The sequence below is a fragment of the Acipenser ruthenus genome, chromosome 21, assembly GCF_902713425.1.
Source record: "Acipenser ruthenus chromosome 21, fAciRut3.2 maternal haplotype, whole genome shotgun sequence".
NCBI lineage: Eukaryota > Metazoa > Chordata > Actinopteri > Acipenseriformes > Acipenseridae > Acipenser > Acipenser ruthenus.
Window position 1 is genome coordinate 22,928,632 of NC_081209.1, and position 27,340 is coordinate 22,955,971.

At 36.6% G+C, this 27,340-nt stretch overlaps 2 protein-coding genes across 4 annotated transcripts; one reads left to right on the top strand and one right to left on the bottom strand.

The window, feature by feature from the left end:
* Positions 1–229: 229 nt before the first annotated feature.
* LOC117427730 (CDC42 small effector protein 2-A-like) lies at positions 230–13,455 on the bottom strand. 3 transcript variants are annotated; one of them, XM_058995092.1, is made up of 5 exons: positions 13,333–13,455; positions 4,252–4,517; positions 3,062–3,163; positions 2,434–2,542; positions 230–1,776 (listed from the first exon to the last, which is right to left on the bottom strand). In XM_058995092.1, exons 2-4 carry the CDS (start codon positions 4,303–4,305, stop codon positions 2,471–2,473), a joined length of 228 nt encoding a protein of 75 aa, XP_058851075.1. In that variant the 5' UTR covers positions 4,306–4,517; positions 13,333–13,455; the 3' UTR covers positions 230–1,776; positions 2,434–2,470. The 3 variants fall into 3 exon arrangements, with proteins under 3 accessions (XP_058851075.1, XP_058851073.1, XP_058851074.1); XM_058995090.1 differs by having other exon boundaries at positions 230–1,829; XM_058995091.1 differs by lacking the exon at positions 13,333–13,455 and adding an exon at positions 13,190–13,309 and having other exon boundaries at positions 230–1,829.
* Positions 13,456–21,624: 8,169 nt separating this feature from the next.
* LOC117428565 (nicotinamide riboside kinase 2-like) lies at positions 21,625–26,118 on the top strand. Its single transcript, XM_034047704.3, has 8 exons — positions 21,625–21,901; positions 22,531–22,621; positions 23,198–23,246; positions 23,656–23,842; positions 24,727–24,798; positions 25,065–25,171; positions 25,284–25,379; positions 25,783–26,118. The coding sequence occupies exons 1-7, from the start codon at positions 21,876–21,878 to the stop codon at positions 25,367–25,369; spliced, it is 618 nt and encodes a 205-aa protein (XP_033903595.2). The 5' UTR covers positions 21,625–21,875; the 3' UTR covers positions 25,370–25,379; positions 25,783–26,118.
* Positions 26,119–27,340: the final 1,222 nt, after the last annotated feature.

Genomic DNA, 27,340 nt, shown 5'->3' on the forward strand with positions numbered 1-27,340 from the left:
CGATTAGAGTTTGTTATCAGTCTGCGTTTCCTATTCTAGAAATCTCCCCGGCCCCCCTGGCAGGTTCACAGTTTGGATTAGTCGATCTGTCTGTCACATTTTAAGTATCTTCGCAAATATGGTTTTGCTTTACAAATTACCCATTTTGTAGTAGTACCTCCATTATAAATATGTGTTTTCCCCTGTATATTTAAGTATGCAGAAAGGTTCAATCACATTCAAGAGTCAATTATGTATTTTTTTAAAATTTAATTTCAAGTTTAAAAAAAGGCATCTCATTAATCAAGCAATAGTGAATTTACAGTACATCCAGAATTATCAAATTGATACAGGACAATATACAGCATATTTGAAATTGCATGAAGAAATTTAAACAAACAAATGGTATCATGCCTCATTGATAAAATACAGGATATGAACATTTCTCTCCTGGACTGTCCTTTTCAATATCAGATGGGGGATTTATTCAATTTACACAATCACAAAGTGAACGAACTCCGAAACACATTACACATACAGATGTTATTTAAACAGAGTTTGAATAACTCTATGTGAGGCATACTAGCATACATTAACCAACTTCAACTTTTATGACAATTTGGAAAGAGAAACGTGAACACCACGTGTGTTGTGTGACAGACGATTAACTTGCCATGGAGTGCCACCATCTGGGCTCCGACAGTGCAATCAAAATATAGTGCTTCATTTTTTAATTAAAAACAACAAAGTTGACAGACAAGGATTTCTGGGTTGTTGTAAACATACGAGTCTGATTGAGATACACGTGTTAAAATATGTGAAGTTCATCAGGCTGTAATATAAACACAGGTTTATTTTAATCCACTTTTCGTTTCTTGTCACTGCCAGTTAGATGTGTTTTTTAACCCACTCGTTCCATCAAAGCTACATGTCTGGTGGCAGAGCAACGCCCATCATAGGTTACAGCTTTGAGATCAAAAACATATACAACAACCCATTACAGGTACATTATTCTCCTAACTTATCACCAGATATTGATCACCAAAGACAGCAATAACCCAATATCATATGTTTGAAAATAAATAGAAAAATGCAATCAATAGTGGTTCAAAAGTTTGTGCAATATACATGACTTTACAGTGCCTGTTTGAATAAACCTTCAAGTGTATGATGCTGGAACATGTTTTAACAAACCTGAAATTCCCAAATGCAGCAAAGTTATGGTGCTTTACAAAAGAATAAGTCAGTAGAACCACCAGTAAACCATGCATTGAAAACAGACATTAAAACATTCATATTTCTAAAAAACTCTAAAAATGAATAAGACTTTATGTAAGGATTTGCCTAGGTGCATCTTGTGATGGCCCAGCCACATCTTGATAAAATGGATGACTTAAAATCACACCAGGCAAATAAACAGACAAACAAGCTCAAATTCAATATAGAAGACATTGACTGTACAAAAGTGAACATATTATAAAACTGCATACTTCACGCAACTCCATACGTCCCAGGCATTCTTGTTTTTTTATGTGACATGTTTTAATTTAGAATAATCAGACACACACTGGTAATTTCAGCTCAAGACATGCATATAGAAACCAACATCAGAGTGCAGTCACTAATATTGACTATATACAACTTAATTAGGTACAGATTTCTAAGATATCTGGCTATTTCATTCATGAGCTTTTGTAAAAAGCATTAAGAAAAAGACAGACAGGTGCCTCTTCATTTTACTGTCAAGTGCTGGTGTTGATAGGCTCTGTCCAGGAACGTCCTCAACTTCCAGTGATGCTGTAAGCAAGGCTATCAATTACCGGTTTGAACAACGTTAACATGCCCAGTGCCTGTCAATCAAATAAAACCGTTAAAGACGGAAGAAAAAAATGCATGCAAAATAAATCAGTTTAGATAACTAATACGTTCACATTTCAAGTACATCACACATGAAGAGAATCAGTCCCTCGTGTGTTAATTTACGTAACACTTAGTATAGCACCCATAACTACTAAACACTAGAGTACAGATTCAGAAATTTAAAAGAGCACTGCGCAGCACTAAGAGTGTTTAATAGGCACGGATGAATTGAAAAATAAAGTTTTCAGGATTATTTGTAATGCTCTGTATGGTTTCTACAGGTCCCAATATGAACTAATTCAAGAAACAAATGGTCTGGATAAGGTTTTAAAGAAACGTTACTTATCAAAAGTCCAATCAACAGGCTAATACTTAATGTTGTATTTAAGAATTGTTTTACTATGTAGGATAAACAGAGATCCTTCTGTAGCAAGGTTAAGGCATTCATTTTTAGATGTATAATATAAATACTGTTTAAACATTACCTTATACTGCAGAAATGTCATTTACTGAAGTTATGTAGTTATGAACAGCAGACAAATACCAGGGGGATTACAAGCACATTAAACTAAACAAATGTAAAAATAAACTCACCATTTTTAAATGCCCACATTTTACACTTAACTAGGAGTCATTCTTGAACATTAGACATTTCATTTCCATAGCCACCTTTAGACTTCATCTGTTCTTGAATCAACCCTGCCTAAACGAAATAAAAAAAGATCAGGATTCTGGGTATGCTTAAAAGCATGCAATTCATTTTACATGAAACCCAAAAACATTCACAAAGCCTATTGAAAAAAAAAAAAAAAACAAAACATAAAAATCAGTAGTCTAAGTTCCTTAAGACAATCGTGCTCATGTGATTAGACGTTAAATAAACAAATACTGGGCTGTGAACAACAGGCTATTGTATTTAATTAAAAAGACAACGAAATAAGCAATGTATTACACCGATTTAGATATGCCTTTTGTGCATTTCTGTGTGTAAATGATGTTGAACATCAGGAACTGACCTACTTAATGATTTAAAGGATGGTGGTATTTAGATCCCCATCATTTATATCAGCTGAACAGCACCCACTTTATCCAAACAAGTGTCAACTTGTCAAAAACTATCTGACAATTATTTTAGAAGATGTCATTCTGGATCAAGTGTACAAACTCCAGAAGCTATGAATAGAGTGCTGCATGCCTCTGAACAGCACTTCATTTTACTTACTGATCCAGGTCCATTACCCATATCTCCTGATCCCACATGCGTGGTGTGAACAAAGTTCATCGGCTCGCCTATCATGCTTCGGTCTATCCTGCGCCTCCTTTTCTGAGGTAAAAAAACAAGAGATTTACATGAAAATACACATTTATTACATGACATATATGCATATATTTATGTATTTATTATACACACACTTTTACATTCTCTGTTTATTGCATACATTCATTTTTCTGAAATGCCTTCCCCAGCTTAAAGTTTATTTATCAAACTCTGAATAATGTTTTACTACATTAACACTGGACATTCACACATCATAAAATGCACTAGATGCAAATATTTAAACACATGCAGACATTTTAGGGCGTGTCAGCTTTCTACGAGTACAGCAGCACTGTAATAAATTTCAGTGTTTCAAAACATATTGCCTATACAGTACAGAATTTCCGCTAAAGCTATAGGTTGCCAGGTCTCTAAGGTATCAAGGACCAATGTACAGTAGCCCAGCAGTTACTACAGTAGAAGCAAGCTTTTAAACTAAGAGATTGTAACATTAAATCCCACTGTATGGTATTGTTCCAAATCCAAACTAAATGGTAATTTATTAAAAAGCGAGGTTATATAAATTGTTAAATGAACAGAAACCTAAATAAATAGTTTACATAGGCAACCACTGGTTCACTGTAGAAGGTATAGATGTTTCATACCAACTTCTATTAAGTTTCTGTAAAGTGAATTTGCATTAAAAAGCCCAATACAGGAGAATCATTTATATGGATGGATATCTGCAATACCTACAGAAAACAGCTTGCATGTTTTTAAGAATCCAATTGGATGGTAGTATAGCCTTTTTCTAACTGTAGCTACTGTATCAGCGCAAGTACTTTAGAAGTCCCACTTTTTTCAAACGGAGAAATTCTGATACCTGCTTGACTGACGATGATGTATTGTAGTTGCACAGATTTTTATAACTTGCTCAGTCAGTATACAATATCAGCATACAGTATGCCAGTAACTGTACTGAAGATCGACAACTGTACCAAGCAAAATAAAGTATTCATTAAAATGTACTTTTCATGTTTCTTGAACTTTTTTAAAATGCAAATATTAATGTCAATTAAAAAAAAGAAAGACTAAAGTTAACATTATTCTTTTGAACAGTTAACAATTCTTAGATGGATTTCCAGGATACTTACAGGCTGTGGCTGTTCTGCAATGCAGCAGCTGAAACAAACCCAAAATTCAGTCATGTTGTATCTGCAGCGTCTGATAAGACAACAGCTTCCTCACGGTGGAAAATATTCACTCGTCTTCCTGTTAGGCTCACCGATAATGTGCCACCAATGTATCCAGGAAGCCTCTTACTAGCAGAGGCCTGAAAATACTGTGCTCACTTTCATAAAGGTTGCTTTGGTCCCAACAGTAGTGGTTAGAAGCAAATGAACAGCTGCTTGTTGCAAACCTGAAAAAAGAAATACAAATGTTTTACAAATGAAGTTAGTCGTTTTAAGAAAAAGTGTTACAAAACTGGTTAATATGCAGAAGTTAAATCCCATTATATAATAAGACAACTAAAACAATCATATTCATTGGAGGAGCTATTTTACAGTATGTGCACTGGCAAAGAAATAAACCCTTTCTACACTATGAAAGAAACATGCTGTCATACCTTTTGCCACTCACCTGTATAATAATATAACTAAATTCTATTTCACAAAAAATCTGATTCACACTCCCCGCTATATCAAGGGTTCTCCATCACATACATACTATCAAAATGAATCTTTGAAATCTGAAACAAAACATGGCCTACAGTCATTGCACACTGGAATTGTGCTGTGTGTGCACGGTAAGGGAAAGCACGTTCCTCCCTTCTTTGAACATATATGGTAAACAGTTTACACCTACAATACACAGGAAATAACGAAATCAGCCAAGCCCCATGAGCCATCAATGTCAAGGAGGACTTGCAGGTCTCTCTGCGTAGAAAAGGTTCACTGATTCACACTGTGACGTCAGAGCTTTTACTTTGTATCAAAAGCTTCTTCCAGTTCTAACAATTAATTGCATTTCATAAGTTACATTTGGTATTACAAAAAAGATACAATCAACGTGCATTAGCATGCAAGTGACCTTTGAGGTGCGCTAAAAAAAAAATGTACTCAGCCACTACAAAGACAGTATTGTAAGTCCTTATGATCACATCCAAAACTCGAACAAATCAAGAAAACGTATCCTTCCCTCCCCGTCATGATACAGTCACAACCAACACATTGTTCTGATGTTTGAACAGCATATTAATTCATTTGATTACAGGATATGTACAAAAAACAATTCTGCAGAACCACTTAAATCTATGGAATATAAAAATCAAACATTCTAAAAAGCCTTTGTGACTAACTTTTATATACTAAAAACAGATTTAAAAAAAAAAATGTAAAAGCATTGTCAATAGGGACCACAACCTTTTATAAAAGTAGCTCAAACTGTCAAATATATGATCCTTAAGTTTTTATAGTTGTCCTATACAAAACTCACGGATTAAACAGAGGGACATTATAAGTGTTGCGTTCCAAAGTCCAGGCCCCATTGTGCAGCAATGATCAAGCGAACTATACCTATATCACCGAAGCCTGTTTCCTTATGGTTAATACAACAATTAAGAAACAAAAGAGGACCTTGGTTAAGTACAGTAGTCCACTTACTATTTCGGGTCCTCGTTTTGATTAATATAAAATTACAAAAGTCAAAAGGCCCAACATCTAAAAAAGCCTTGAAACAGTATAGCGTGTGATCAACAGTGAAATATCCATTAAAGGAAGCCTCTTAACTTACAACTGAACAGATCTCTCTTGAGCTCTGCACAGGAAGTGGCAAGAGGTTCTCAGTCACCGTTTATATGTCAGCTAACCACATTAAAAAGTGGACAGTTTCACTGCACTGTTAATACAAGAACCAGTCAATGTTTCAGTTGCACTAAAGCAAGTTTTACTCACAGAGTAAAACTTGCAGCCTGAATGCAATTCACTACATGGCTCCAGGTGCATTCTTGAGACTATAGCAAGCTTGACATTGGTTTTGAAGGGGTCAATTTAATAGAAAAAAAAGAACAATACATCTTTTAAGTATAAAGAGGAATTCATTTTAAACTGTCACACATGACAGTATTATAGTGTTGCCTGCAGGCATAATCTTCAGCTGTGTTTTAAAACATGCTATTGTTCATGTCAAAGCGTACAGCCAGCCAATAAAACTGTGGGTGGCACGGTCTGCGGTAAGAGACACACAGTGCATCTCATTTTAATACAGTGCTGCATGTACAGCAGTCTGCACGACAGCCTCACAAACAGGAAATCTAGGTCACAGATGCTCATCTTCCCCTAAATAAATGTCAGTTTCTATGCAATAACAAATTATTGAAAACTTGTAAGAAAATGGTAAAACCCAACTTTAACCATTCTGTTCACAAACAAAACATATCTGACATTAATGAATGTTCACTGTGATTAATAACACTATAAATTGCAGTTTTAAAAGTGATACTTTAAGGTTCACTATCCAAGCAGTTTCTGTGTTTCACTTGCGTTGAAATACAGTAGAACCTGCCATGTCCGATTGAACTGGTTCCAGGGGTCCATCGGATATGTGAAAATACTGCATCTCACAGGGAGTTGTTTTACTACATTGTAGTTGCTTTATTAACGTCAGGGTATTATAAATAATTCAGGCATAGCATTGTGTCTAAAACACCAAAGTACAGTACTGCACGTATACTGTACTATACAACCTTTTAAAAAAAAAGTCAGACAGCAAAAAAAAAAAAAGAAGCTACGAAAAAGAAGCACACACACAAACTGCATTTGAAGGTTGCCGATATAAATATTGTTTAATCTCTTTAACGGTACAGTAATTATATTCATGTCTCACTTTCTTGTTTTACTTTCTGTGAACTTTGGGACTGCTGCTGTGTAAAATGTAACTGTATTCCCAAACCGCCTGCAGGTCTGCAGCAATGTCCCCCTCTCTTTTTCTAGGGCTTGGTTTTTATATGCAACTCAGTCTATTCCATAATGAGTTGAATTTACCATTTAGACCCATAATAAAAATGTGCACTGATTAGTTCCCATCTGTACTGTTCAGGTGGTATCAACATGTGTAAATATCAGTTTATAGAGGGTAACGTATCTTACAGGACTGGATAAGACAGGTTCTACTGTAGTTTAGCCTATGTTCAATGTATGTATATAATATATACTAGAACTAAATGTTGTACTGTTATTTCAGGTGGCTTTAGAGGTCTCCAAATCCTCCATTTTCATTTTTCAATACCTAGTTGTCCTTAAAAGCACAAATTGTACTGGTTTAAAACAGCTATATTACATGTAAATTACACTTTAAAACACAATATACTGTACTGCATTTTATCCAATTATTTTTCATGCTTAGTTAAATGTTTAAAATTGATATATTAAAATACTGTTGTTTTCAACTGCAAGGCACGAAACTAAACTGTTAAACTTACCATCAGGGAAGACACGTTTGAAAACAATATGGCACCATACGATATTGGTGATCACGTTAGAAAACCAGGCTAAATTTCCATGGTACAGCAATGTTTAAGTAGTTAGCATTGAGCAAGCAAACCACAATGTGAAGGAGGTAACTCACTGTGAGCTCAGTAAGAACAAGCAAGATGGTATCAGTACAGATCAGATCCTCCCTTTCCTGTTCCGTTACCATATCACTGACTGTGTAACTGGAGGCAAGCAGGTTTCGAAAACACATTGCAAAACTGGACTTCTAAAAATAATAACGTCATAAGCAGACAAGCAGCCTATTTGGTCATTTTATTTCAGTGCAGCATCTAAAATGCTAGAAACAGCTCAGGCGATTTTAACCAAGATGACAGGACCAATCTATGGCCAGATGATATTGCTTAAATCTATCGTCACAGCCATCTTTGAACCTAACTTTCTGAACTCATTAATATACATCTAGCCCATATCATATGTTGTTTAGTGTTGAAAAACTTCTATACAGTACATAGACAGCAATCCAACACAGCCACTATGTACTCAAGTGCTTTTGTCTGTAGTAGATTTTTTTTTTTTTTTTTTTTTTTTTTTACATTTATTAAATACAAATTTCAGGCCATGTCCAATGCAATACAATATATAAATTCCAGTTTGTTTTAGCTGCAAGGACACACACTTCTGTTCCTTTTGAAATCTGTTTGCCACTACTCACATGCAGGTAGGTGCTCCTGCAACTACTTTCTGTAGAAGGATTTTATAAAAAGACTCCTCAAAGCTCTCTACTGGACAAGAAGTAAAACCAAAACTCAAATTAGCCAACAAGCGTGGTTTTTTTTTGGGGGGGTGGGGGGGGGTTGAAGAAACTTGTTATAAAAATATGTAGTTATAAAAAAGCTCATACTCTGAACAATAAGTGCAAGTTAGTTCTGTGCATATGCTGTGTTTTCTACGGTTTGAGACAATTTGTGTAGGATCTTTACAAGGTATAGTTCCGTGACCAAACGTTATTTTAATTAGAATGTTGGTAACCATGGTTTTGTTGCACGTTGAATATAATAAAGGGGTTTTGCTAAATTAGATGTTTCTCAACGACAAGCTATTTATTTTTTTAAAGCACAAAGGTCGATTTCACCCATTCTCTGCTTGAATTGAAAAATAAAGATAGAAAAAAAACTATAAAATCTAAATAAATGTTGACTTGGCAAAAACATAAAAAAATGAACAGTAGCAAGCCTAGATATATTATAACAGCACAGATTAAAAACACATTTTTACTTCTACACTAGAGTGTTAATCAATTGTGCCTCTTCTCTTGGTCATTCGGTTCTTTGCTTGTATTTTATATTTTAATTTGTTTATGCAGAGGTTTCAGAGGTTACACAGGTAAAAGATTATACTGTAGCACTTCCAGGTTTCCTGTGCTGTACTACAGTATATCTCGTTTTCATTTCAAGGGACCATATATGTGCAGGTCATGTGAACGTGGACATCAGGATGTCATTTTTTAGATCCATAGTGTTGTGCAGTAATTCTGTACATCCCAGGATCTGGATTTCAAACATTTATTAGTACTCTCTTAAGAACGTACTATATTGCTGCAAAGTCGTTTACTACAGCTACTGTAGCTGTTTAAAATGAGGAAGCAAGCCTCTTGGTCACATGTCACTGACTCTGAATGTCCTGTCAGATGCATTTAAGGAACTAAAGAAACAAAAACAAAATGATATATATTATATACACACACACAGCATCAAAAGAAACCTATCACTTATATTTAAGCATCAAAAGAAACTTATCACTTATAATTAGATACAATTCACTAGATGTGACCAAAAAATGATAAACTCTGTTTTAGAGCAGGTCACTTTTTATTGTGCCGATTAACAACTGACATCACGAAGATGCTGCAAAATGATCTGTCGATCTTGGGCAGGTATTGTGATGCTTGGTCTTCCAGTTCGTGGTCTGTCATTGACAGAGTGTCTGGCTATCCGTCTCGCCAGGTTTGAAATTGCTGGCTGTGAGCACACAAGACTGCGAGCCACAGTACGCTGCCCTAGTAGTCCAGCCTTCAACATGCCGATTGCACGAAGGCACTGCTCTCTTGTCAGACGTGGCATATTGTTTTTTGTTTTTTTCTGTGATTTTCTTTGGCTTTTATTCAAGCTTGCAGTTCAACTGCTGAAATCCTTCATATCCAGTGTCCAATCAACGGTCTCACTAATTAGGTGATTAAGTGCATATGCTTCAGTCATAGTCACTCAAGCTTGTCATGGTCAAGGATGAATGATCGAGTGATTAAAAAGAAACCAAAACATTGTCAATTTCCATCATTTATATACCTTTTTTTTTTTTTAAATAAATGTGTTATAATAGATATGTTTCTTTTGATGCTCAGTCTATATAGCCCATGGACACAAACAAATATCCATATGTGAAGCTGCAACAGAGCACTGTGGTTTACTTAAGGGTGGAACCATCTTCAATTTGTATGCAGCATGATTTTTGTGGTTGATAAAGCAAAAGGTGTCAACAGATGTGGTAGCCATTTCACTTAAATGGCTAGTCAAACTCTGTTCTCATACTGAAAGCTGTCGTGGAAACAGAGAAGTATTTACTGTAGAAGTATAAACTTTCTAATTTGTCTTCAGTCGCATTTCACAGTATCAGGCCAGCTTCACATGTACTGTACCACACAATCAGAAGCCAGAACTCAAGCATTAGTAGGTCTAGGGGTGAGACCGAATAGTCGAACATTCGACTATTCGATAACGATGGCACCTATCGACAAGTGAATCCAACATTCGAAAGCTAAAAAAAAAAAAAAAAATGTATATATTGATTTTATTTTAAAGGCTGTACTGCTGATTGGCTCTCTATGTAGCGGTAATGAAGATTGACTGGAGGGTGGGATTTGTTATTTCTTGTCTGTGATTGGCTAAACTAGAACGTACCTCGGCTAACGATGGCTTACTCACAGAAAAGTTCAGCATGGAAATACTCTGACAAAGTAAATGAAAACACTGTTAAGTGTAAAATATGTGCAGTGCAATTAAACTACCACAAATCTACAACTGGTATGTTAACCCACCTAAAAGACAAACACCGTTCTGTGACGCTAGCAACGACAGAAAAGAAAAGAGGACCGCAACAAACCGCCATTGCATCCTTTGCGGTGAGGCCTCGTCAGTGTGACAACGTCGTACGTGCTGAAAAACATCAGCCCTTATTTATTGCTAATATGGTGGCAAAGGACATGCTTCCCATACGTTTTGTTGAAGGTGAGGGATTTCGGGAGTTGATGAAATTTGTGGAACCTGAATACACAATCCATGCACGAAAAATCCTGCACTAAAACAGTTACCACTAGACTCGAAAAAAATGCATGCCGATTCCGCAGCGTCTGTCCGCAGAAACTTGTCAAAGGCTGAGGAGGTGGTGATTACTACAGATGCGTGGACTGCACTGAATACCGAGTCGTACGTCATAATAACCTGTCATTTCATTGAGGATTGGGAAATGAAAAGCGTAGTTCTACAGACTCGCGCCACGCCAGAGAGGCATACAGCAGATAATCTCGCAAATGTGTTGAACACCGCTGTAGACCATTCGGGTTTAACTAGGGGGGGAAATCACTGCCTGTGTTCACGACAATGCCAGCAACATCATCTTCGGAGTTTGTTGAATGGGGCTCGAATTTGTGCTTTGCACACACTTTGCAGCTCGCCTTCAACGATGGCTTTAAACTTGGTGCTATACATAATGTAGTCGGTGCGGCCAGCCGTCTTGTGTCGCATTTTCATCACAGTGCAATAGCCACTGAGGCTCTGAAGTTGAAACAAAAACAAACAACTCTGCCTGAGCACCGTCTGCTGCAGTATTGCCGGACCTGATGGACATGCTGATTTTTTTAAACAAGAATAAGTGAACATGATGATAATAATGGACATTGCTAGCCTAACTATTCCTAAAGTTTTAGTTAGGATTTTTTTTGCTTCCATGGAAGGCTAGTGCGTTAATGCCACTCAGGCCTTTTTGTTCATTCATTTATTTATTAATATTATTAAGCTAGCTACATACATAGCAAGCTGTTGCCTATACAGGCTATTTATTTTTTATTCACTGGAACTCGAACGCACAGGTATGTTTCCGATCTGATTTAACGTAGACCGGTAGTCTGCATGTTGTGTGTGGTTTGAAAACGTAGGAAAAGTAAATCGTTTAGTTAAGTGGATTGTATAAATTAGCTAGCTAGATAGTCTAATGAATTTTGTATTTCGCTGTTATGACCGGAAAACATTATTGCCACAAGGATGCTAATGTTAAGGCGTTTGCCTCGCAGCTCACATTGCTAAACTATTATTGAATGAAAATTAAATTAATAATTGAATAAAAATTATACTTTTTTTTTTTAAATTGTCACAACCTTTATAGTTCATTTGAAATTGTAATTAACGGAAAAGCTTGTGACAATATCGGTAAAAGAATAACACTTGCTTGCAAAATACGAGAGGGGGGGGGCGACTATTCGATTAGTCGACCTCAACAGCTGTGGAATTATCGATAGTCAAAATATTTGTCGTGCACATCCCTAAGTAGGTCACAGTGGCCAATAATACTGTAAAAAAATATCAAAGCTAAATCTCACTGAGTGGCTCTCAAGAGAGATACAAATGTAGGCTAGGCCCAGTGGGTTATGCAATTCAGCTGAACTAGCTACTCTGATTTGAAACACATTTACATGCATATTGCTTACCATTCTCTTTGCTAAATGTTTTGCATTTGAAAAGTGAACAACCATGACCAAAAAAGCAATTAAGAAAACCTACAAACTACTGGCGTTTTGTGAATCTCTTTCTTCAACCACTTAGCTTTCTATTTAAGACAGCAAAGAACAGTCATTTCATGAACTTGACTTAATTAATACACTATTGTAATGCCAATATTGATGACTAAAGTAGACAGTGGTCTGCATTTGAACTGCTGTGTGTTCAGTTGTCTGAAGCTTCCCTCAATGTAGGCTAAACACTAGACTTGCCCTGCCTTGTACTAATAATTACAGGAATAATAGTCTGGAAAGCCTATGCAACTTTTGACATGTTGCGTTGTAATTTGTAGTAACCTGAGGCGTGCTGTGTGTGTCTTTAAATCGACATTTTACCAAATTTCAGAAGAAAACACGTTGGATAATTATCTTTCAATTAATGAATTCATTAGTTAATAATGAATTATACCGATAATGTTTAATTATTAAAACCCTGAACCATAACGTCCAGCTGGTAATACACCAAAAAAACACAGCATTCTTCTGAAAAGACCTTGAATTGAATTCTTTATTTAATTTCAGAGATGGATTGTAACTTATTTGAATCTTTACACTACACGGGCTCTGCCGCAGTGTCTTTTTTTTGTTGTTTTTTAAATGCAGATACTATTCGGTTTCAACAATACTAAAACCTTAAATTATGAATGTAGTTCCACCTTGCCCCATTACCAGCGACAAGAAAGTCGGACCATAGTGGTGTGTACCACCGCGTACGACACAAACTAAACAGGTTTACTAGTATTAAACAGTTAACTACAGTAAAAAATAAATTACCATTTTCTTGAAGCATGTCTATCATGTGGTTGTTTCACCCCGGTATCGTCGTATTAATATAACACGCATTACAACTCGTAACATCACAGTAAATACACTATGGGAAAACAAAATCAATATTGAATTAAAGTCATTTTTTTTACCTGGAACTTTTTCGACCCCTCCAGCTATTGAGACACCGTTGAAAAAGCGCAGTAGGCGGACCTTAATTTAGGACGCAATGACATCTGGGATTTAATCAAAAAGCGGAAACCCCCGACAGTGCAGCGGCGGGTGCGTTAGTTCTGCTAACCTGCAGTCGGCGGATTTTTCTGTCAGGTGACGTGTTGTCTTGAGCAACAATATGTATTTTTTTGTGCTTTAGAGTGGTGATAACTGTTAACCACCCGAGGCAACAATAATAATAATATATATTTTTAAAAAAACAACATAATATATTTTGTGTACAATTAGTGTACTACCACTATAGTACAATAATTTGAGATAGATCCGTCTAGTAGTTTATGTTGTCAGTCTGTGTTCAACCAACATAACTAAAGGTTTTAGTTCATATTTGCAATGCTCGATCAGGGTAATCCATATGACTTTGTTTGGCATATTATGATTACTGTAGGCCCATGTCCTGTCTTGAAATGAATTATAGATATACTGCAGTGGCTTTAGTGCACACACTTTTATCTTTATGAGGAAACATTGGTGTGGTGGAAAAGGCGGACTTTAAACAATGTTAGCTAGTCTCCTCAGAAAATGAATGTTTAATAACTTCTTGCTGACCAACAATACAGTGTAAATCATTAGCAATATTTCCAATGTCACAGGCATTTGTTACATGCATTCATAGCGTTTCATATAAAGCTTAGTATTACTGCACTCAGTTGGCAGCCTAGCTGAATCAACAGTAAGTAAGACGTCAAAGGGGTGTGGTATCATTTCAGAACAAGACTGTGCTGTTCTTGTTACACGTGAACTAGCAGCATTAAACACATTGAATACTTCTCCTTTTACTATACTCAGCTAAGTGTAAACATACATGTTTCCAGTGTTACCAGGCATTGGAGGCTCAATAAGAGGGTACTAAAGCTAGCTAAGCATAGCAAAGCCGATTTGGAAACTTGAGTTACAATCGTTACAGTGATCCAGAACAAAATGGTTTGCAGCATGAACTCCATGACATTTAATGTTTTGTTTACAGCTTGCATCTACTATTTTTAAGGCCTTCATTTAATAAAATCCTACATTTGAACTATGGTCTATGTAAAATGTGTAATAACCGATTGTAGATGTCAGAATGCTACATACGGGTATTCTGAAGAGGCCATTCAGTGCTCACACAATGCTATGGTTTGTGTGAAAAGCAAGTGCAGTCAGTCTCACCTACACAGCTGATGTACAAAGTAAGAAGTTCTACTGAGATATGTGTTTGCATTTAACATACAGTATTGTATTTTATAGCACTTAAAAAGTTATTTTATTATATTTTTATATGGGGGGGGGGGGGGGGCAATACATTGTACATCATTAAAAACACACAGTGAGTGAAAATATATGGTGGATTTAAAGGAACTGCATCTCAAAAAGATTTGCAACTTCTGAAAAAAATATCTTCAGAAATATTCTGCTTGTTTATATAATTTATTACACTTATTACACTTCCTGAATAAATGCATTCACAAATGCTTCCACTAGCTGGCAGCATACCATCACTGTATGTCAAAGCTGAACTGTAACTACATTTCAAGTACCTCGTTCAAGGTTAAGTCGAAACGTTCTGTATTTGGAGCATTTAACAAAACTTGCCCCGCCGTATCTTGGAGAAATCTGGGTTTCTGAGCCTCTAAGCCTCTTTAACTATGGGATCCCTTGATATCTGCTCGCACATTCCACTGCAGCAGGAAGGGGATACTGCACCACTGTAACCAATGCATGCTATTATTAATCTGTACGTGACTTGGTACAGGAGCTTCGAGATTGGTAACACTTTATTTTTGCCTGGTTCTCAGTAGAGACCAATTTCAAAATCTAACATTAAATACCGTACTGCTATTATGGCTTCCGGTAAACTTTTGCAATATCATTATGCAGTTTCTTTGATTACATGATGTTAAATAAAATATCTAAATTATTTTCATATAGTTTTTTTTTTTTTAAATTATGTCTCAATACTAAAATTCTAGGTGATGCAAAACTTGAGGGAGTAATTCTAATTCCAATGCTTATTAGGGTTAAGAAAAGGATTTTTAACCCTTTTATTTATTTCATCTCGAATATGCTTAAATACATAATAAAACATCACCAAATACTCACTTAAAAATTACAATGTTGGCTCATTACTGTTGCAGTACTACATTCAGTGCACCCCTGTTTAAACCTGGGCCATTTCAACAACATTTTTTAAAAGGGAAAATGCAGTGCTTGAACAGCACAAAGCTTGAATGCTTAGCTAGTTTTCATTTCAGACAAAGAAGAGCACAATAGTTCCTTCACTGTTCTCTGTGGCTTCAGTCGAGTTTTGGAAATAGCTTGGAAGCATGCCAGAAAAGCACCATTGAACAACATTCTCCAAATGCTAGTTTTACGATGGCAGCCTTCAGCGAATGAACCACCAGATCAACGGAATATTGGACACAAGTGTGACTCAAAGGACCGCATCTACTGCTGTTCATTTTAAACAAGGCCTGAAAGCAGGGCCGGATGAACCTATACGCAAATTACGCTATAGCGCAGGGCCCGCAGCAGAATTGGGGCCCACGCAAGGGCGACGTTTTTGGGACATTTTACAAAAACTGCATGTGGGCAGCCGGGCCCACAAACACAGGACGGGAGGCGCACAGAAACTTGCTTTCGGTGACGGCTAGGCATTCCTTCTCGATTACAGCATACCTGGTCTGAGCCTCTCACGCAAGCAGCTTCCTGCTAATGTACAATACCAAATACTCCACGCCCACTACCTCCTGGGAGAGATCCGTCCCTAGTCAGCAGTGTGGAGTAGCAGTGTGGAGTAATGGTTAGGGCTCTGGACTCTTGACCGGAGGGTCGTGGGTTCAATCTGGTGGGGGACACTGCTGCTGTACCCTTGAGCAAGGTACTTTACCTAGATTGCTCCAGTAAAAACCCAGCTGTATAAATGAGTAATTGTATGTAAAAAATAATGTGATATCATGTAACAATTGTAAGTCGCCCTGGATAAGGGCGTTGGCTAAGAAATAAATAATAGTCCTACGTCAGAGGTGTCAGTCTGCAGGATAAAATGTATGAATCATGCTCAATTTACGGATTCATTTATTTTACTTTTAGGGCCAATTTAAAAACCAGTCCTGTCTCAGGTGTGCACTTATGACTCTTTACATTTTAGAAACTTCCCTTTTTAATTAGGGGGTTTGAATTTTAGAAAAAAAGGCAGGTAAAATTAAACGTGTATAATGCGAGAAGCTACCCTTCTGCAGCAGGTATTGTAACCAATTCAGTACCCCCTCAGAAATCTGTATCACCTGGCGCATTGCGCATGCGTAAAATGTGATTGTCCCACAGGCGCGTCTGATTTTTCTTTTACTGTCTGAGGTAAAATACGAGTAATGTGCACGAGCAGCAGTTGTCGGCTGCATTTTGCAATCATTTACTAATTTTTTCGACAGGACGGCATGATTTATTTGTGATGTGTATAATCAGTTATGGTTTGTTTTTATTAAAAACATATTTTACGTGCGCAGCTAAAACAATCTTAAATAAGTAATTCTTAATGTATTAACTATGCGACCTACCCGTTTATAAACGTTTGCGTCGATTTCTAAGTATACTATTTAGTATTTTTTATATATATTTTTTGGATTTCAAAACTTGAAAGTTGAATGTAAATGATCACGAAAGTTTTCACGAGAATTAATTTAATGTTGTTGCTCTGTGGCTTGTGCGGTTATGTCTGGAATAAACACGATCGTGTAAATATTATATTAAAATGCATAATGTATTACATATGACGTTATTGTTTACAGATATTTGTTTATACATTTATTTTACATACAGTACACACAGAAGATTGATATTTACAGTGAGAAACACAGGGGATACCAAATTAGACAGCTGACAATACCTTAGTCTATGTATGTATTATTTGGTATCCCTTGTACATTTCAGGCAGTGGTGCTCCTAGAAATGTCATTTCAGTTTCACCCTTTAAGACTTTTTAACTTTCCTTTTTCATCTGCATTTATTTGATCTGTTTTCTGGTGGCAAAAATACTCCTTTCATAACAAAGTGATCTATGATCCTGAACTATAAGGAGCCATTCAAACCTGTCCAGTAAGGGGAGGGAGTCATAATGTACTTCCATTTATTTAGGCCATGAGAAAGCCACCTTAAAAAAAAAACAAAAAAAAAAAACACTCAATGTTTAAGAATTGAGTGTTTTGTATACCATAATATGATAATGTTACAAAAGTACGTATTTTATCTTTTTTTTTTTTTTTTTTTACATGTACTGTATCCACGGCTGCTGATCAAATTCAAATTTAACCTTGTAAGTTTATTTTATTTTATTTTTTATTATTTAAACTTTGTTTTTCTTTTATGATGAAAAAACAGTGTTACCTTGGCACAGTGGTAAATGTTTTTTTTTTAATATGGTTCATCACAGACTGGTATAATTTAAAAATGTGCCCCTAAATAGCTTAAAACTATTGACTGTAAGCCAGACCATTTATATTAACAGCTATCAAAATCGTCTCCAGGTCTCTATACACTGAATAAAGTAATATGCCTCTTGCTGTATGTCACACTGTACAGTATGAGCCAGTAACAGATGTTAGATTGTAATCTTATTGTCATGTGATGACACAGCCATGCTTCAAGTCAGGGCTTAACAGTGATACACTTTATTGAGGGGACAGGGGGCAAAGGAGTGGAATTCTAGAACAAAAACTAGAGCAGAGTTCATCAAGTTTTATCTGGACTGACGTCCTGACTACTGGCTACCTTCTGCAGAAGAGCACGTTTCTATTTTTAAACACCCCCATAGGGTTTAAAAACGTGTTTCACCTACCATTTCCAAGAAAAGTTGTTATCAGACCGTGTTTATTTTCTATTCTACCTCTTGAGCTATAATTAAGCCTGAAGATGTCACATTATAACCTTCCAGTGTAATAGCTGCAGGAGCATGTTTGTTTGTGTCTCACAGCGTTTACACTGGCACAAATATTCTGGATCGAGAGAATAAGAGGACGGATTCCGGTGACTTGTTTTCAGTGTAAACGCGCTGAGGACGAATACTGGAAAGATTGCACAACTCCACATCTCCAACTCGTAGCATCTAAAAAAGTAAGTGTAACGCATGTCTATATTTTTTTATATTAAGTATTGATAATATGTTTGCTATATCAGTTAACAGTGGTGACTGCATGTTTTTTTTTGTTTATTTTTTGTTATGTAGTTTACATTTTTCGATGTGTAGCGACTACTGGCTAAACCTAATTGTTTTGTATTACAGATTTCGGAGATAATGTCTGAAGGACGCTTGTTCAACTTGTTCACTGATGAAGAAAGCAGGGTTTTAATATCTATCTGGGGTGAAGACAGGATCCAACGAGCATTAAATGGGCAAAGGAAAAATGTGTCACTACAGCTTAGTCTGATCCTGTGAGATGTGTGGTGTCGTCCCGTCCCCCGTCCCCCTACCCCGCTGTTTCAAGCAAGTGTAAACCTACAGACTGTCCCAGAATCTTATCAGAAAGATTCCAGAACGCTATTGATAAAGTGGTGTAGCTAACATAATAATCTCATACATTTTACATGTCATGCATTTCCATTTGCTTCAAAGGTCTCAAATGTGCAGTTTTGAAAGAAACACATGTTTTAGCAAACATGTATTTTCAGTTTGAATCATGACATCTGCACTAGTACCTTGACATTAAAAGAAGACTTTGTAGGGGTGAAGGATCATTTCACTCTTCAGACTAAGGAAGTGCAACACTACCTGGAAGCATGGCTTGCAAAACATGTATTTAGCCTGCGTAGTAGCAGATATCAGGTTTTAAAATTAAAGCACACGTTTAATATAATATGTGTTTATCTCAAAACTGCACATTCAAAACCCTTATCTTCCATATGTACATCTCACATTTGATATGTGACTAATGCATTTTAGTTAAAAAAAAAACTAAAAACTAAACTAAACTAAACAAACTTGAACATCTGACAATTTAGCCATTTTGCTACCAGCGATCTGCATCTTTTTCTGTTTGGAACTTCTATATTGTGGGTTGATTTGCAACCTTTTTATAAGGTGTCATTATGCTTAAACCACAAGACCTCAAACAGATGTTGATCTGGAGAATGTTTAAAAAAACTAAATATTGGCAGAAGACAACGTATTGGTTAATCTTGGGTCATGGTTTTAAATTTGCTGCAGAACCAAAAACATTTTATTTCTGGATTAAAGGAGTGCTAACCAATGTTTTGAAATCCATCTTCTTACATAATATCAGTGCTGGCAATATTATCACTTGCTCCCCCTTGTTCTGTTGAATGTCTTTTAGAAAGTGTCTAAAAAAGCTAGGAGTGTATGATAAGCTTGGTGCAAAAGGTAGTGACCGTGTTCACCAGAAAGACCGACGGACATGATCAGCGCATAAGGAGCCAAAATGCAAAGTAAAGCCCCAAAAGATTTCAGCACAACAGAGAGGCCCATAACAATGTTAAAAAAAAAAAACTAAAGAGAAGAAGAATTTTAAAACCTAGGTTAGCACACTTTTAATACCACTGACACAGTGGGCTACATTCACAATTTACCCCAATTCGAAGTTTGTACATCAAGATTGTGTTTTAGAAAAAAGGTCAACGCCCTGGGGTGTACACTTTGTGAACACGACCTAGCATGCCTTATACAATAGATCCTACTGCAGTGGTTATGTAAGGATAATTTCCTTTAGCCAGAAGCAGGAATCAGAGACAGAGCCCTGTCCCAGTGCTGAATCTTTACATGCAGAATCCAGCAGAATTGAAAGGACGCTTGTCCCTAGCAATCGGTTTGAATTATGGAGCTGCTATCCTCATAGCGGAGGAATAGCAGGTGTAACCAGTGTAACTGAACAGAGGCCCACACACTCAGAGGGCACCTGGAGGGCCAGTGAGTACACTTGTTAGCTTGTGTTTTAAAATAGTGTGTACTGTTGAATGTAAAGACGCACGCAAAATGCAATACAAACTTTTCATATTTCAGGGTTTTGTGTATCACAAGACTGACAAGTATTCAGTCTGAGCAGCATTTGGAACTCATGTGTGTTCTTTAATTAAATAATTCCAAGAATTTGCAGATTTTGCTTAGATAAATCACTAGTTATAATTGCCCATCAAGCATCTGCCCTGTAGCTGAACCCTTATATGCACTCTAGCTATCATTCATAATAAGATACAACCTGTTTCTTATCTGGGCCTTGCAGAAACAACTTATAGGACACACTGTGCTTTGAGCAGAAAGGTGCTACTCTAAGAAGAGTACTACTTGATCTGACATTCATGGTCAGGAGTCTGTCACATTGGTGTTTATTGATTGCTGGAAACTTAATAAGTGTTTGAAAAAATAAACCAAGAGTACAGTATGTCCCAGTATGTGGCAAAAGGTGACGTTTTGCACAGCTATCACAAGGACATGTTTTTATATACGGTAGTACTCTTGTGACGCTTAACACACGAACAAAATCGTTTTGAAAGTTTCCTTGTAAGTGTTTAAAACCTGACAACAATAAACTCTTTTTAGGTAAATTGCCGACATATTCGAATCTGTAGGTTTATTAAAAGGTAATCGAGAACACCTATACTGTAGTAATTCATTCACATCGTATTCCACTGACGTCCCTATAAACAGTCAACTATTTAGTGATCTCTTCACACACATTATTAACAAAACAATACACGTATACATACACTGCATAAAGCTTAAAATCGAACAACACAAAAACCTATAAAACCAGGCAATATCTGTATATCTGATATTTTATTTATTGTCAGGCACTACTATTCATATAAATGACTACATTGATATATTGATCCTGATAATACAATTATAACGGGGGACATTTTTACAACTAACGTATATTTTTTACATGAGCTACATAGGATTCAATGTTCATGTATAATGCCCTCTGTGGAAGCTTGTTTTGTTCTTGCAAATACGCATCTGTTTTCTACTGCTTTCAAACAACGCCAAGAGTTTGACTATTATTATAAACAAGTTCAGCCCGCACTGTAGCTGCGTGCTTAGGTGAAGTTTAACAGCTCAATCAAATGTTACTCGTTTCCGGACAAAATATTATATCAAAACACTGAAGAAAGAAGCAGTGGTTTAGGACTGAAAGAATTTGCTAAGGCGAGCCTCTTCTGCCTCCGCGTCTTATTGGCTTTGACGATTGTTTCCGCAGGATCTGTACAGTTTAAATAGCCAATCGTTCGTCACACAGTAGCGTGTGGCGCAGCGTGGTAGGGAAGTGTGCTCTTTCCTGCTTAAACACTGAAGCCGATAACATCAGCGAAGTTTACCTCCAATCTGAAACATGGATAATTTGAGTAGTTGACGTTTGCTTTTACCTTCTCTTTTTTGGCATTCTTCTTTCCGATCCTCGTCCTCCAGACGTGAATAGTCCGACCCGGATTTTTAAGCGTCCAGTTTTTATTTTTTGATTCCGTGAGACTGAACAACATGAAGTACATCATTGGCATTGGCGGGTGAGTTAACTTAATGTGCCACTAAATTAATATGCGGAGAGGCCTGCGCTAGATAAAGCAAGCACATGGAGGGGTGTAACTATAGGCTTCTGCTGTTATAAATACTATAACGATAAAGAATGCATGCAGGCTAGACACTATAAGCCTATGTTGGACCATATTTCAAAAATATTTTGTATTATGTATACTGGTCCAAACCGACATTTTAGTGTTTAAAACAAATACTTTTTTTAAAGCAAACGGCATGTTTTATTTCTCCCAGATAAATTCGTTTTTAACCATAAATAATACAAGTTTTGAGTAATACATAAAAGACAAAACTAGGAACAGTGCTGTCAGTTCATTAGGTCAAAATCCTTTCCGTGTTTCTGTGTGATCTGTCTTTCTCTGGCACTCTGAGATTGCACGACAGCTGTACAGTTAGTTACAGTACAGCCATTGCATGGCCAGTATAAGGGCATTATTCCAATAGCGTGATTTTGATTTTCCTTGGTGTGTGTAGTGTACACATCAGAAAGCTTGGTTTGTCCAAAACATTTATTTTTAGAGTATTAAAAGCAGACATTCTCTGGTAGTGATTGATGTGCATGAATGTAAAATAACACATTGCGTCTATGTTTATATTACAGCGTAACAAACGGCGGCAAGACAACTCTTACCAATCGCTTAATCCAGCACCTGCCAAACTGCTGCGTTGTTCACCAAGATGACTTTTTCAAGGTGAGTTTAACATACTTTTTTTCTTTAAATAGTTTTAACAATGTGAACGCAGTGGCTGTGATGCAGTGCCCGCTGCCGCAGGGCGCCCTGCACGGTCTTTCAGTTTAACCTTGAAGTTGACTGACGATCTGAAGAGTAGTGCACATTAAAATAGGAGGGGTGCAATTAAGCAACTACTGCTGTTTGTTCTGTGCTACGAAGTAACGAGGAAGATAAACTGTTTTTCGGAGCCAGGCATTCTTGCAATGCAGTTTATACATGTACAGTGTTATGATTACGTGTCAACTGCAATCTCAGGGTTGTATCTTTCAGCGGCACTAATTCCAAATATTAACCCATGTTGCAATAGCTTTAAAAAACTAGTGTACCCTAAATGCAAAATATATTTGGGCATACATTCTTTGATATATACCTATTGTTGCTATAATGTATTCCAGGAGTCACCAGTAATTAAACTGAAATTGCAATACTGCCATGACATAAGGGCATATGTATATTTCTAAAGGCACATACTGATACGGTTTTGTAGTAGACCTGGACATGACTGATTTTCATATTATATATATTGATATTCAGCCTCAAGATCAGATTGAAGAAGGCGAAGATGGGTTTAAGCAGTATGATGGTAAGAAATATATCTTTACTTATACAGCAATAAAGTGTTTAGAAAAAACTACATCTGTGGCTTATATTTTTCCAAAAATATTAGTTCTGTTTTTTTTTGTCCTCTGCATGTTGTAGTTTTCATCATTGTCTTGACTAAAACCTGTTATCCAAACTAATGATGGGAGTGTTTGTAAAATGCATTTGTTCGGATAACTCAAGCATAAAATTGCTAAAATGACACTACCAACCAAGCAGCCTCCAGAAACCGTTCCAGTACAACACCAAGCCAGAAGAGCCTTGCCCCGTGACGGGACACATTTTCAAGGGGCTGTGAAGTTCAAGTAATCCGGGTTTTACTGTGTTGTCTTTAAGTTGGGCTTCCCTGTGTGTTGGGGGCGTCCAGTTCAATCCATCTCTTTTGTTTGTAGTTATCACTGCACTGGATATGGATGCCATGATGAGTACCATCCATGCATGGATTGAAAACCCTGTTAAGTTTGAGCGCTCACACGGTGTCAACAACACTCTGGATGCAGACATTTTACCGGAGTCCAATGATAAGGATGAGGGCATTCACATCCTTATTGTTGAGGGCTTTCTGCTTTACACCTATGGGTAACTACCTTATGGCAGTACTCTATTATTTTTGTGTGTGTACCACATAATATTACCTTTTTTTGGCACTTGAGCCATCTTGCCACCAGAATGGCAACTGTGGGGCCCCGACAGAGAATTCTCCTCTAAAGGGGCTGTACATTTTAAGGGTCTTTTCTTTAAAAAGTAACACTTGTGTATCTTGTTGTATGTAAGATATCTTGCTGTGCAAACCTATATCATAGTGAAATGGGGGCAGGGTGTTTAAAAATGATTCTGATGTTTTAATAAGCATTACAGCTTAGTAATTTAGTAATAATGGAACTATAATAGTTTCATTAAAGCAGATAGAGGTGTGTTTTCAGAAAGTCTTGAGCAAAGCAGGTGATTGACAGGGAGAGCGAGCAATGTGGCTTTCTGATGTCAGAACAGTGGCATTTTTTTCCCGTGTTCCAGTCAGTGTTTTAAATCTTTGTCATAACCTGTAACTCCGTCTTCATTTTCTGCTACCCACCCAGCAAGGTATAGTTGGTAAATGGTACGGGCCGTGTTCAAGGGGCAAGATTGTGTCAAGTTAAGTAAGATAGAAATACATAATTTAAACTTTGATATATATTTTCTTTTCTTGGGGAGGGGGGGGGATAAACAGCAAGGAGTTATATTATTGTGTAAAATCCAGCGTGGCAGTGGGATCTGTTGTGTTTTACATTATCCCAGCAGACATTACAAATAGGCTATTACTGTGAATTAATTAGGCCAGTTGGGTTGGGCTAGATGTATTCTTAGTATGTACAGTATAGCAGCTGTTGACAGTCAGTTTCATCCCTGGTAATACATTGCTTTGAATAACAGTTTGTTGCATGTTCTGTATATAAAACTCTTCTTTTTTTTTTCTCTCTCTCTAGACCATTGATCGACGTATTAAACCGACGATACTTTCTTTCCATTCCATATGAAGATTGCAAAAAGAGGAGGTGGTGAGTTAGCACTAAGCACTGATTTGATTAAAAAAAAGTGTTAAAGGTTTATGGTTTTGAATGCTTTTTATTTCAATTTTCCATAGCTGTGTGTACCATATCTTTTGTATGTAAATAATGATGTACAGTACCGTTTGTTACATTCTTGAATGTCTCCTAGCAACAAGAGGTGTGTGGATTGGAATGCAGAACCTATGAACCTGCTTCAAAATGAGCAGAGAAACAGTTTTTTTTCAAGGTAGTTTTTGTTCTTTTTTTTTTTTCAGTTCAAGGAACTACACAGTGCCCGATCCACCTGGCCTGTTTGATGGCCATGTTTGGCCTATGTATTTAAAGCACAAAAAAATAATGGAGGACAATAACGTTGATGTGGGTGAGTATAAATTCAGGCTATAAATTACTTCAGTAGTGCAAGAAGAAACCATCATAATAATAAATGAATTGGCTTTTATATAACGGTCATTTTCAATTTTCTTTCCTGACAGTTCAGCTAAATGGAACTAAATCAAAGGATGAACTGTTCCAAACGGTTTACGAGAAAATCCAAAACGACATCGTAAAACTGCTATAATTGCACTAAGGTGGGCTTGTATACAACGTGTGAATGAATGATGAATGTGTTATACATAGAGCTTTACAGTCAAATACTGTTCAATGTTAAACAAAAAAACACCTGTATAGAAAAATAGCTGATGCTTCCAGCACTTGGTTCCAACCATGTTATGAATTGTTTATATGAACTAATTAACCCTACAGTCCAGGACCTAAAGTCTTTACCTGTTTAACCTGGAGAGACCCATTGGGCACTGGTCTGGCCACACTGACCTTTCCCTTATTGAAACAACCCCAGGTATCAGCGTCTCATCCTAGATTACATGTTTCTTAAATGACAATTTTATAGAAACTCTGTCTTGAAAGCTGACAAATCCTGCTTGCAGTTATTATATGTAGAGTAATCTCATCCATCTTTTCTTTTCTTTTCAGATAACACTCTCTACGCTGAAGACAGAAGCTTTCTATAACCACCAGCCTCATCTTTTAATGTGTGAAACTGGCATCTCGGATTTTATTTAAAAAACAGTCTGCTGTTGTATGTACATTTTATACTGGCTTCTGGTTTTTATACCTTCAGATATTTATTTCTGCAATTTTTAATGTTCTGCCACAGCAATATCCGCAGAGACATTTATTTCTGTCTGAAAGTTTCAACGAGATGCAATTTATATCATTAAAAGGTCCTTCAAAAAATGATTTGTACTGTATCCTTATTGGGTGAACTTGTACTAAACACTACTGTTTATTAAAAACACACTACCAAGACCACCTGCATGATACTGTATTACTTACCTAAAATACTGTGTAACAAACACTACAGTGTGAAGATACAGGGCGAGGTGCTCAGCCGTTCAGTTTCTTCTTTTTAATTTGCTGTTTTAACCAAGTAAACACTGTACATACTAGGCTTGGCAGAAACAATTACCACATTAGTTACACAAAACAAAATCCCCTGTGGAACTTATCATGCAGTGGTCTATCATTTATTCACCCCTTACCAAAAATAAGGGCTCCTCCACATTAAGAGACCAGGTAAAATGATGGGTCGGAAGAGATGTTTACTGTTCAGGACAGTCATAAACACACATACACTGTACTTCCATATTTCAAGCTCATGTAATTGACAGTTTGCAAGACCCTGCAACAGCTGACACTTCATGTATCACAAATGCTTCTAGGATGAAGAAAAAAAACCCAACATACTACTGACATGACTTGTATCTGTAGCACTTTCATAACCCCCAGTTAACCACACTTCTGCATTCCCATTGTGCAGGACGATGGAACTGGTGGTCAGTGTTCAGTCATGTGAGGAATATTTGCTAATTTACACCAAAACTTAACACAGATGAATGTTTTTGACTATTTGAAGAGGCATTCTTTATGAAGAATTGGTTTCAGATGCTGAAATAATCATTTAGGTGCTTGGGTGTACTGTTACTATTAAAATACATACGTCATTAGTTTTCAATGATAATATACAATGTAACACTGATTCAAAGTAAAAATGAACAATACTATGTTTAGTAAAGCCTCGAACATTTTTCCCATTCAGTGTGTCTTTTATTGGTATAAACACATTTGGAATGATCTCATTCTGGAAGACTTCATATCTTTTCATTCTTCTCAACTGCTCAGTAGCAGTAGCGACAGCCTCTTCAACTCAAATCTGTGCTGTTAACACCTACAAAGTAAGCATGCATTGCATACTCCTATATTAATAAGATGGCAAAATTAAACATGCTCTCATTTTGGGGGTGAATTCTAGTTATTTATTCATTTATTCTCAAGTTCTTAAGTGCAATTTTGGCTGTTCATTCTAACTACAAGATGAATCGCTGATTGATCCCTTTTGTTACCATACAGATGTTCACCACATTAGTGGAGTTCGAAATAATACTAGTGCCAGTGCATAGATGTCAAGCATTTATTAAATCTGTGGCTAAGAGGGGTACATCTAAGTTTTCAGCATTTTGAAAATACCACA